This window comes from Mya arenaria, chromosome 7 (assembly GCF_026914265.1).
Source record: "Mya arenaria isolate MELC-2E11 chromosome 7, ASM2691426v1".
Lineage (NCBI taxonomy): Eukaryota > Metazoa > Mollusca > Bivalvia > Myida > Myidae > Mya > Mya arenaria.
Genome location: NC_069128.1, coordinates 45,501,297 through 45,515,264, shown reverse-complemented (window position 1 = coordinate 45,515,264; position 13,968 = coordinate 45,501,297). Strand labels below are relative to the sequence as shown.

Below are 13,968 nucleotides of genomic sequence, written 5' to 3'. Positions count from 1 at the left end.
GAAGTAAACAACTTCGTTAATTGAACATCCGTCATATGTGTTGATATTGATATTTCAATTCAGATTAAATGCGACATATTGCTTGTTTAAATTATAAGGGTATTTGACACTTAAATAACCGACATCATACACTATACCTTGCTTATTTTTGTAGGTGGTGCGACAACATCGTCGGTATTTCCATCGTCACTTCCAGTTACTTCTTCATGTTGTTCACAAACTTCCTCCAAGTCCTCGAACAAACAATTAAGTATAACTTTGTTTTGTTTAAAGTCAATCCCTTTTAAAATGTATTTGCTTTTGATTTCTTCGAGGTCGGATCTAGCGTTCGAAATATCTTTCTCAAAATGTCTTCCCATTAGGTACAAGTAACCAGCCATATTATTGTCAACAAAATCATCAATCTTATTTTCTTCATTGACACACCACTTGCTTTTCTCATCACACGTTTCACTAATACGGGAATGGGCTCTGACGTTTTTGGAATGTCTCATTGCTATTCCGTCTCTAATATTACTTGTCAATTCATCAACACGTTGTTTAATTATATTGCCTAATTCCATACATTCTTGCACGCATTTATCAGCATTATTCTTGTAATTCTCCTTACTGTGTTCTGCACCAACTTTCAACAGCAAAATTTCATCTTTTAACTCATTGAAAAGTGATTTCATTGTGTTGACTTTATCGCAGTCAATTTTAATATCTTCATTCAGCATATCAACGACTTCCTGCACGCAAGATGGATGCTCAGAATGAAGGCAACTTCCACAAATCATCGATTCGTGAGTTTTACAAAGAAAGATAGCTCTTTCCGTCGGATGTTTCTTACATCGCTCTTCAGTAATGTCAATCCTAATTGCTGCTTGGATTTCCTTGTTCAACACCTTGGTGGTGTGAGTTCGAAATAACCTTCCTTTCTGATGAATACGCAAGCAAGCTTCACCGACAGGCCCACATGTATCGCAACTTCCAACAGCATTTTCCTCTAAGCACATTTCACACTGAATCGGTAGTGATGCCATATTTTTCATAAATAGAGGCTCAGTGGTGAATATGGATGGATTTATACGTTCTTTTACGAGCTATGCACATATGACAATATGTAATCATCATCGTCATATGAGTACATATAGAACAGATAGTATCAATATTTGATAAACAACGAAGATTATTAAGATAAATATATGATACGAAGTGAGTTATAAAGCAGACGCTGTTTAAAGAAGTTTAAAGGAGTATTATTAAATATTTCAACTACGAAGCACTCCATAAACAGCACATTATAAACAAAGCTCTTGCATCTCTTATTTGCATATGACTGCTTTGGTGATATATGGATAACAACGTTCAAGCTATCGGAATGCATCATACCATGTTAATTGTATGATGGAATAATACACATATTATATCCGGAATTCAATTTCGAATTAACTAAATCATCGAAATATTGTTTTCTAAACAGGTACATGACCGGAAAAGAGATTAACTATTGTCTGAAGTAATCATGTGAAAACATTGTATTAATAATCACGAATTCACTTACATTAAGGTGAACATAATGTGTTTATGTACTGAAACGTTCAACACTATGACGTAACTCTTGTGGACGTAATGTTCACTACAAGTGTTATGATTTTAGATTCTGTGTTTGTTGCGCATGAGGTTATTTTGTGTGTACTATATGGGACTTGATCACTATTAATCTATTTATACGACTATAACCCAAGTTGAGCTATTGAAAAAGTGACCTCTTACGGTTGTAAGCGTACCGTGCACAAACATTTTGAGTAACCCCCTAGCCGATACATTGTACTTAGAAAGGCCATGATGATAATCTAATGCTTATCTTTCGGAGTTATATCATTATTGAACCATTTATAAATCTGTATTAATTCATTTTTTATCAATGCAATCATTTGCTCACTAATATATGCAATACACTTATCGCCGCACAAGTCAGATACAGTTACACGTACTGTATCTATTACAAAGAGCAAAATGTCCATATTGTGTGCGATAATGTATAATGTATCCTGATCATAATACAAGAAGATGTTACGTGAGTCTTGAATACATTTATAGTGGAAATATGGTTATTCAACCATGCTTATGCATACTATATTGGACGGTTTTAATGAAGATATATATATATATATATATATATATATATATATATATATATATATATATATCTACTACAGATATTAAGGTGACCATATATATATTAATCTAGGCATTATGGGGACCGCTGGATTAAGGCGACAAAAATTGGTCTCCTTAATATTTTCAGTCCAGATTTGATGTATCAAATGTCAATAAAAATGTCCATTGACAGTAAGTTGATAAGCTTGAATGTTTATTTACGAGATCATTTCATTGTTTTAAATCTTATTATCTTTTAATATTAAAAAAAAATATTCTTAAACTTTTGTGTGTGTATATTTGTGTATCCATAAAAATAGCTATTAAGGCGACCAGGGAAAAAATCATAATTTTGGTCAAAAATAGCTATATACTAAGCATTTTTTATTTGTTTTACTTTATTTAAAGCCTATTGTATAATATCCCGAAGTTTCATTCCATAAAATACAGAAATAAGGAAATTCGATATTTCGTGTACCATCAACATCCAAATTTTCAAGTATACAGAAATTTAACTTTCCGGAATATAACGGAAATTTTCGGGTATCTCCGTGGTACCATCTCCGTGCAATTATGCAGTATGGCGTTCATCTCTTACGGAAAGAGAATGGTAACTTGGTAAGTGTTTAAAATACATATTCAACGTTTTTTCGTTTATTTTTATGACTTTTGTACAGTAGTATAAATCGTCCACCCTTTGGATGAAAAGCAAATGATTTATCCGGATTTTGTTCATCCTAAACTAAATCACTAGTATCAACATCCGGTGTAATTTTTGCTTGTATTTTGGAGAAACTCGATTGATTTCTAACAAACTTGGTTTACCACTACATCGTCGCTTATTATTATTTGGTATGTTCCAATCTAAAAAGGGATTTGCTCCCTTAACATCTCAGATTTTAATAAATAAAAGACGAAATGATACAAATGCCTTACATTTTGTTCGTCAATGTCATGTCATTAGTCATTCTCACCACCTTTAAATAGCAGAACAGAACGAACACTATCACCAATTCGTATTGTGGCTTTTTGCATGTGTCTTAAATTCTCATATTTGATAATAAATGCAACAATAAAATATTTCCCTTATTCTGCCACAGTTATGCACCAGTCAATTGTAACCATGGCCCCCAGGCAGGTCTTGTTTATACCAGGGATAGCAGGGGAAATGGGCCATGTTTTTACGTTCCAGGTGGACCGGCAGTGCTGAGTTATTGTTTTTGCGCTGAAAACAGGGAATGGGCCTAACCTAGGATGTCCCCAGGGGCATTTGACGGGGATCTGGTCATTTCGTAACCTTACCATTTCGTAACTGCTGAATCTTGGTTATTTCATAACCATTTTGTCAGTCAATTCGTAACCGTCAAGAAATCAATTGCTCATATGGTAACCACCATTTAACAAGGTGATAAATAGTACACTTAGCACCTTGTTAAGTGTATTGTTCGAACCTGGATGTATATGGCACAGCAACCAAGACACCAATTGGAAGACATTACTCAAATTCTCACTAGTAACAAGCCAATAATTTATGTTACTCAATAGTTATTAGATATATATATATCATGCTAAATTAGAAATGATTTGTCATTACGTCAAAATTCTTTCAGCAATCGTATAGTTTCAACTTGGAATAATTTGCCACATGAATTAGTGAACACCACATCTGTGAATGCCTTCAAGGCAGGTCTTGATAAACTTTGGAAAAACAAACGATTTGATACTTCTGAAGTATATTAAGTCATACCGAAGGCGGAGAACTTACAGACGAAGCAGTTTAAAGGGATTTACTAGCCTTTTAGGGCTAAAGAAGTTCCCTAGATGACAAAAGGTATACTACCAAAATATGTTAATTATTTTCTTACATTTTGCTTACTTGTAAACAATAATTTAAGACTGATCGCGATGTATTTTTGAGTAAAATTACGTGTCAAAATAATTCTGTGTATTAGGAATTCGCGAATCACGTGTCATTTTGTTTTGACAGCCGGTACGTCATTAAATATTACACCTGTGATGTTATGTTAATACGATAATCGATAATGATGATTGCGCTGTGGATTGACTGTCGCGCGATAATCAAACGATAATCAAACTTGTGAAAAGAAAATTGATTAAAACATTTATTTGTTTGTTGCAGAAAATAAAGAACTAGAAACGTTTTTTTAAAGATCATTTTGAAGGGTTGTTTTAGGACCGAGTGTCAAGACTGGAGGATCGCGTGGATTCAGCAGACATGGGGACGGGCCTTGTCTCCAGCAGGGTGGCGGTCCTGGAGAAGCAGAGGGACGAGTTGCGCGACGATGTCACATACATGAAGTCACAGTCTATGCGCAATAACCTCGTATTTACTAACATCCCCGAGGACAACAGTAGCGGAAACGAGACAGCAGATGTCACCGAGAGGAAACTGCGACGACACCTGCAGGACGCCTTGAAGATTGCCAAGGAGACGGCGGACAGCATCCGGTTCGAGCGTGTACACAGGACACCGGGCCAGCAAATAAGGGGCAAAGTTCGAAACATTGTGGCCAAATTCACGTTCTTCCAAGAACGCGAAAGTGTGCGTAGGGAGTGGAAGCATTTAAAAGGGACGAATTTCCACATGTTCGAGCAATTCCCGAAGGAAGTGACGGACAAGAGGAGGGGGCTGGTGAAGAGGATGAAAGAGGCCAGGGACGGCGGAAAGAAGGCGTGGATAGTTTACGACACCCTCTATGTGGACGGTCGGCCAGTCAGGGACTAGGGGCACGCCGAGGGTGAGCTCAATATCCTCTCCTGGAATGTGCACGGCCTTACTCAGGAGAAACAGCAATCACTTGATTTTGTAAATATTGTTTCTAATTCTGATATATGTTTCTTATACGAATCATGGACTAATTCTCTTAGCAATGTTTCTTTAAATGGATATGTACCAAAAAGTCAAATCTTGTGTTAAATCTTGTTCTACATATTCCGATTACTTTGACTATGCAGTAGGCCTCCGTCAAGGGGAAGTTATGTCCCCATTGTTATTTTCTCTTTTTGTTGAAGACCTAGAGTTATATTTACAAAATAATCTAGACTCAGGCTTACGTATTGACGATATTGTACTTATTCTATTATTATTTGCTGACGACATGGCTATTGTAGGTGAAACACCAGTTGAAATTCAACAACATTTGGATAGACTTTCAGAATATTGTAATAATTGGGGTTTATCAGTAAATACACTTAAAACCAAAATTATGGTCTTTCGTAAAAGGGGAGGGCTATTGCCAACAGAAAATTGGACCTACAATGGCCAGCCTATTGACGTCGTGAATGATTTTAATTATTTAGGAACTGTTTTTAATTACACTGGAAATTATGCTTTAAACCAGGAACATTTAACTGGCAAAGCTTTAAAAGCATTAAATGTGTTATTGTGTAAATGTAAGGAGTATGACCTGAAACCAAAGATTTTTTGTCAACTATTTGATGCTTTTGTTGCCCCCGTTTTGAATTATTCTTCCGAAATTTGGGGATTTACTAAGTCTAAGGAAATTGAAAGAATCCATTTAAAGTTTTGTAAACGTTTGTTAAACGTTAGAAAAAATACATGTACAGCAAGTGTGTACGGGGAGCTTGGTAGATACCCTCTATATGTACATAGATATGTTAGAATTATACAATATTGGTTAAAGGTTACAAGTAGCGATAACATTATAATAAGTAGTGTATATGAGTATGCATTATCTGACTGTAATAATAGAAAAAATAACTGGGTATCAAATGTTAAAAAGCTTTTGAGCCAGTATGGTTTTGCATACGTATTCAATAATCCTAATATGATAAATGAAAAGTACTTTCTAACTGAATTTAAAACAAGAATAATTGATTGTTTTAAGCAAGAATGGTATAGATCCCTTGATAGCCCAGTTTTATTTTTGTATAAGGAATTTAAGACTACTTTTGTGTATGAAGATTATTTGGATTTATTACCTAAAAGCTTACGACTATTTTTCTGCAGACTTAGACTTTCTGCACACCCGTTAAGGATTCAAACGGGTAGATATAATCGTAATCGAATACAACGTGAAGAAAGACATTGTTTATGCTGTAACTCAAGAGATATAGAAGACGAATTTCATTTTATTTGTACGTGTACACGTTTTGAAACTATAAGAAAGAAATACATAAAACGGTATTATTATTTACGTCCGTCTGTTTTTAAGTTCATCGAACTGTTAAACACAAGAAATAAACAAGAACTTATAAAACTGTCCTTATTTGTCAAACAAGCTCTGAGTATTAGAAGATCAATTTTAAATATTGACTTATAATTATAATAGTTTTGTTCATCCTCACCTGATTTGCATATATATTTATTTATTTTTTTGAATGTATTTATGATTCTATTCCATAGTATGTATAACCTATGTCACACCATGTGTTTGTTTATTTATTATTCATATGTGGTTAAGAAGATGATGTACTTTGTACAAGTCTTAATAAAATATCTGTTCTGTTCTGTTCTGTTCTGTTTATCTTAAGACTTCTATGATTGAATCAAATTAGAGCGGTGCTTTAATTAAACTATCAAACATACTAAACAAGCATTAAATTACGAGAGTTGTTTTATTTCAAGACTTGGAAAAAAGATGGTTATAAAAACGCAGAAATGTTTAATTATGCTTATCACTTTTGCAAGTGCTTTAATCATGTCTCAACCTCCGTCTAAACGTCGGAGAATTGAACTGTCCCTAGAGGACAAAAGCCTTTAAAGGTTAACTCAGTTAATATATTGAGTAAACTTACTCTGTACATCGAATCCCCACTAAACCGGAATCCTCACTAAACCGGAAATTTTGCCCAGTCCGGACCTTGTCCGGATTAGTGAGTTTCCAATGTATTAATTTCCAATAACAAGATACAAAATTAAACATATCGACACATTTTTAATACAATAAGCATATAAAAAGCGCATACTCTCATTCGGCAAACTCACTACATTTTACAATACTTCTATGCAATTTAAAAAAATGAAATTCTAAAGTTATATGGTCTATATATTTAAAAAATATTGGCTTAAGGTCACAATTCCTCTCAATGGTAGAACATCTATGAATTAAAAAATTATTACATTTAATATTCAGCCTACTTATAATATTTCCTTCGCAACATAAAAAAATAGCTAGTGTGAATGTTTCTATTTGTCATAGTTTCAGAGTTTATTGGCAAATCGCACTACACTATTAGGAATAAAGAAGGAATACATCTACTAGATTTAACTTTGTTTATGTTGTTATTTTTATGTTTTATACTTACAGTAAACTTATTTTGTAAATTCAAATGGTATTAAATTAATTCCTCATAATTATAGGAGTCAACGGTTAAGATATGACCATTCGATTTCTTAACGGTTACGAATTGACTAACACAATGGTTACGAAATGACCAACAGTGAGCGGTTACGAAATGACCATAATTCATTTGACAGGGCTTTTACCAGCTGTTTGTCTGTGCAGAGCGGGAATTTTACCTGGGATTGGCTGGACCGAAAGTCAAAGTCCCCGCTATAAGCAGGACCTTGGGGGCCCATGCTGCAATTGACTGTTGCATTATTTGGATTTTTTCTTAACTTTACGCCACGCCCCCCTACAGTATTTTATAGTCAAGTTTAGTAACATTTATTTACAGAAATTGGATAACTTAACAAGTAAAGAAAACTGTACTGATCTTTTGAACAAACCTACATACTTATAAATCAAAATTGATGTTTTAGGGTCTACACTGAATAAACCCAAAATGTTAGTTTTGAATTGCTAAATTCGAACAGTATTTAGTCTATCCACACAAAATTTACAGGATCATCAGATAACAAATTTTCTAAAAATTCTCTGTTTGCCAAATAGGGAAGACAGGTTTAAGTGGGGTTAAAAGGTTGCTATCAAAGTGTGACCAAAAAAAAACTGTTCAAAATTGTGAGTATTCATTTATCTTTCGTTCAGTAAAGAGCATGCAATGGCATAGTGGTTGGATTAGATAATCTGACAGCGGTGCTGGACGTCAGGAGTTCAAATATTGTTGTGAGTTCAATGTACCAAAAGAATACCTTTGGAATACACAATTATCTATAAAAATGGCAGAGCAAATTGCCCATATTGTAGTAATGTCTTAGATCCAGCTTGGATAACTTGGACACAGTAAACGGTTCACACCAAGGGAAATTCTCAGATAAAACAGCGCTTATGAACTTGAACATTACATTTTTCATTGAGACAAAGAAAAAACATTATTGCTGATCTTCTGAAAACAAATCTTGGATTTAAACTAATCACCAACAAAAATATATGCATTTTAATCACACAATGTAAACAACTGCGCCACAGATCTTATCTGTATGTTTAGGGTTTTTAAAATTTAGCATTTAAATATAGATTAGCATACTGGTAGGTCTGGTTGGTCTGTTGCTTTAGATGCTAAGTAAACATAATGTCAGTGATTTCATCACTATTTCTATTTAAATATCAGTTTTCTTCTTCAGAGCTTCTCACATTTGCACCATTTTTTACCATTTGAATCATAAAAAGATAACAAACAAACACGGATGGAACATTTGAAAATACAATTCAGTTGGTTTCTATTTTCTTGCTCATTTTTGCTTGAAATTATTCTGCTTGAATGTGATTTTTGTTGCTTAAATTTGAACTTAACTCTTTGTGAATATTTAAGGAATGTAAGGGGTCAGATTTCAGATTGCTCATTATTTCTGGAACACTAAATACTTTATTTGATTGTGTACACTGCACTTTCTTGTTAAGCATTCATCCAAATCATTTGGGTAAATATTGGCAGAAAAACTGCTTTTAGATTTATACTGGTCATCAAAACCGGCACTGACAAAACATAAGATGTGTTTAATTAATGTGCGGGAAAGAGGTTTAAAGGTGTCCGCCCACAACGAAATACTTGCGGGTCACAGTACCCCTTCAAGTAGTTCTTGAAAAAAAATATTCTGTCAGGTAGCGTTTGATTATGTGTACATTGTATCCTTGTATGTATTTTCAAGTGTACACATGATTTATATAAGGTTTGTACAATTTTAGTTTTATTTAAATTTTAAAATTTTGACATTTTTTTTAAGATTTGCCTGCCCCTGTCTAAACACTTTAATTCTTGGTCTTTGGACTATTGTCTGCAACTTCAAAACACACTTTTTTGAACAGGACACATTTTTCTGATATTTTATCCAGTTTGATTGCAATATAAGTTGTATTTATCAATCAAGTAAAAAATGACATTTATATTTCCATAATAACCTGATAGTTATTTGTTAATTTGTTTTAATTCATGGATAGGTTTATTGCGAGTGTCATGGAAAGCTGGAACTTTTCAGTACACAACATGCAAACTGAGAATGAACTGTGTGTGCCGGCTTTGTGAACAAAAACGCAAGGCGGCTATGGTAAGTTGCGTCAAGATATCCTTGGGACCCACCCCCCCTGGACATGCAATACAATTCGTGTTTCGCTGATCTGTTGGCTGGGATTAGATCATCCATTTGGGGATTTAGATATGTTACCCCAGCCAACAGGCTGCATGTTTAATTTTACTCAATACTAAGCTTTGTTTTAGTGCGAACATCAACATGTTTATCTAATTGCAGTTGCTGCTTGGGACAATAAAGTTAAGTCAGCAACCGTCTACCAGACTGCAAGATTCATCTCTTCCAAAGGATGTCGTACCTTTCCAGATGGGTGTGCATTGATTGATTGATTGATCGATTGATTGATTGTGAGTTTGTGTAAATGAATAACTGTGAAACCATAACCAAATGTTGGGCTGTAAAGGTGTGTATGTGCATGTTTCACATATTCTCCGTCCTGGTTGGCATACTGGATACTCAGACACTCTGCCATGAATGTTAGAGAGTTTAAAGCTATTTCTTATTTTCCTGTGTAACTATATTGATGTTAGATTAAATTTACGCCGCCGTGTTACTGAGTAACAATTTGAAATTGGGCCAAAATCATCAAGCTAGAGCTTTGCATAATCTTTTTCAAACTTCTGCGAGATTTCTGCCCTTGACAATATTTGCTCGCAGCCCCCCTCAAAGTTGCACTTCGTTCAGTATTTCAAAGCTTACGGATACACTTTTTTGTTAATTTGAGATCTTAATGTGGCTACTTCTAACTAAATAGATGCTCAAAGTAACTAGATGCTCTGGGTGTTCACTGGGTGACAAAGGCTACCCAGTATTGGTTGTTTCTTTTTTCTGAAAAGATGTTTCTAGTGAATTGCCCAGTTGCAGTGGTTTTGACGCCACAGAACCAGCATAGCTCCATGACAGATATATATGTTTTCGTCAATGATGTCAGTACTGCTGTATTGGAGGCCTCACAATTTCTGTGTGGAAATGTCATCTGATACACTCATAACGGCGTATTTCTAGCATAGCTTTCATAAGTGCATGGCCATTCTCTGTCATTTTCAGATACACTGTGTTTTGTGTGGATAAGAAATGCAGAGTGGTACCACCAATCACCTAAGCCACCATTCCCCTAACAGACAATAGGCTCATGGGGACAGTTCCTGCAATTTACAGAAAAGCTCTCAATTGTAGCCCTACGAACATCAGGTAAGCGATAAATCTGGACTTCAAGATATCTCTGTACTCACTGTAAGTTTATACTTCATTTGAACAAAACATAGGGCCGAATTCAGAACAATCACTCTCACTCACACTCAATGAGTTAATCCTCTGTAATCACATAACGGTCGAGATATTTTCGAGTGAAAGGTATATCTGTATTCACAGGTGTGAGTGAGACTCAAGTGTTTTGCGTGAGTGGGACATTTGTGAGTGCTCGGCTAGGCCACTTGAACCGCCCTTGAGGATTGGTTGTGAATAGGAATTGAATGAGTGTATGTGAAAAAAGTACATGGCAAGTAGAAAAGATGAAATATATCAAATATTTGGAACAAATAAGGGACATGCTCGTTCCCAGACAATATTTAAGAGAATGGGATAATCCATTGAAGTACATGTTCATTCAATAACGTGGCCATCTATAAACAAAACAAATTCAAAAGGATGCGCCTATCATATATTTGTTTTGTTTCGCAATGATCTTGAACCCCCAGCAATGTTGATGTTTGCAATTCATCAATGGCTGCAAAGACAGGCAGCTAAAGGTACGTGAAGTTAGCATCCTAGCGGCATGAAGTTAGCGGCCTAGTGGCGTGAGATTGGCGGACTAGCGGCCTAAATTTGTTATATATTTCAAGGTTCAATGGTTTAAATGGGAAATATGATAAATCAATGTTTTTAGTCGTACATTAGCGGCCTTAAATTGTTTTCTACTTCAGAGCATTTTTATATTTGTTTTCTTCTAAATCAATGCTAAAATAATTGTTTTCCTATGCAAAATACATCACGCTTGAGCGGTCTTGCGGCGTGAACTTGGCGGCCTGGTGGCCTGGCGGCCTAAAAATCCCCAAAACTCAATCCAGAAGCCCAGGAAAAGGGGGAAATGCTGATATTGGCTAAAGGATGTTGATTTATGAAAAGGACATTTAATTTATCATTGTTTTAGAAAAGAACGCATATAAAATGCTTTGGAATAGGAAACAATTTTAGGCCGCTAGTCACATGAGGCGGCTAGGCCGCCAGGCTGCTAACTTGACGCCGCTAGGCCATTTCATAGCGTGGTAAGGGAATTGATATGTATTTTCCAGCCTACATTCAGCTGGATTATTATTACTATTATTATTATTATTATTATTATTATCATTTTCATTATCATCTGACATCATCAGCAGCACCACCACCAGCAGCAGCACCACCAACACCACCAAATCATCATCAACATCATCATTATTATTATTATTATTATTATTATTATTATTATTATTATTATTATTATTATCGTCATTTTCATCCATTTTCCCCTACATTTCTTGAGTTGTTTTTCACTCCGAGGTGTTATTTCCCCATAAGAAGTAGATTCATTCGCTAATTCTATCCATCTGCTATTTTTTCAACTTCCATTTTTTCAACTTCCATATATTATTTTCAAACGCCCAAGACCGCTTTATGTAGAATACAAAAGCAAGATTATATATGAATACATATTTAAATTACGTGATACAATGGAAAACGGCTACATATTTAAAACAGCAACAACAACGACAACAAAAAACATGCATTTAAACGTATTTTGCAACAGTTATTTACAACCCAAAACGTTTATTTTTATTAACCAATTGTTAAATGTAAATTTCAGTTTCAGAATAACACTTATTATCATTTGTTTGTTGCTATAACTAACAATAAGGTACTCAAATCTCAAATAAACATATGTTTACAATGTATAATGTAAACATCACCATAGTCAAACAGATAATCCGATATGATCATGTAAACATACGTGTATAATTATATACTCTATTGCTCACTTGATGAAGTGGAGTGTTAGCGAGGCGTGTGAATACGAACAGATCACTTGAGTGTCACTCCCCATATTCCACTCAAGTGATCATTTGAGTGTCCCTTACGGGAATGTGGTTGGAGTGTGAGTGGGAGTGGATGTTCTGATTTCGGCCCTTACAATTTCAGCATCAAAATCCAGGTTAAGATCCCAGACCGAACTTTGTCTCCTTCATTAAACTTAATTTCAGATGTTCTATAAGCCACATACATGTTCACTACTTATGACGGATAAGAACTTTCGCAAATTGATTATAAATGCGTTTTCCCAGATTTACACCCTCCTCTTGCAGATACTGCCAATGGTGAAGCTTGGGTGCACCGGGCCGGTTTTCCAGCCGTGTGGAATCAACATCTCCAGCTGAACTGGGGCCGGGAATTATATAAGACTCCTTAGCAGCATGGTGAGCTTTTGCGTATTTATTTCCAGGCTCATATACCCGGCCAGGCTTCTGCGTTTAAGCTTTCCTTTCGTCATTTTTTTAAATAACGTATCTCAAGCCTTTCAATGAAATCACAACTGTGACACCTTTGGAGACTAGATTTAAATTAAGGAACCATTATGTGTAGAAAGCCTTTTGGGTGATTTAAAATCAAATTAGTAAACAGGATTCTCATGGTTCATGGTTTATAATTGGCCTTGTGGACCTTTCATTCTTTACTTTGGTAACAGCCGCTTAAGTATGTAAGAAGGGGGGGGGGGGGTACAGATGTGATAGTAAACAGTGTTTAATATGGTATATTTGTTTTTATTTTATCACCATTTTGAAGGTAATGATTGTGTTAAATCAGGGATAAGTAACAAGTTTAACACAAACACTGTAACATGTTTTTTATTTCAAATAAATCTATAAATTATCTCTGGAGAATTTAGTCTGATCTCCATTTCTCAGAAAATGTAGCTGTCTAAGTGCCTATTCCATCAATGAGTATCACTGTCTTTAAATTGCTGTTGCGGTACAGTTTAAATAGCAAAAGTTTTATGGCCCTGCTTGTTTGCAACTCCTCATTCATTTTTGTACAGCGAGAAAAGTAAGGGAATTCTAGAGATTTACTAGAATTATGGATTGTTTTTCTTGAGTTACACAGTACATAAGGAGGAATAAGTGTGTACACAACTCCTCATTTTATTCCTGTTTATTATTTATATATGTAACATAGATGTGTACAAGACTTAGAAACATGACATAAAAGAGCTCACTTTGATAAATTTTCTCAGAGAAAGATATCTTTACTGTTAAAGTAAGAACTTTTACTGCATAGTAAGTAATGTCTTCTGCTCATCTTTATGACATCATTACATGGAATGGAAACTTCCCAAGATACATTTCCACATGGCGCAGCTCATTTATATATATTGCTGATGGATT

At 34.9% G+C, this 13,968-nt stretch overlaps 1 protein-coding gene across 1 annotated transcript in view; it reads right to left on the bottom strand.

Annotated features, from left to right (window-relative positions):
* LOC128241180 (uncharacterized) overlaps positions 1–13,968 on the bottom strand; it is a 38,157-nt gene that overhangs the window by 5,429 nt on the left and 18,760 nt on the right. The window contains exon 2 of the mRNA XM_052958142.1: positions 138–1,004. Coding sequence (XP_052814102.1) covers positions 138–998 — 861 coding nt within the window. The 5' untranslated portion in view covers positions 999–1,004. The remainder of the gene's footprint in view (positions 1–137; positions 1,005–13,968) is intronic.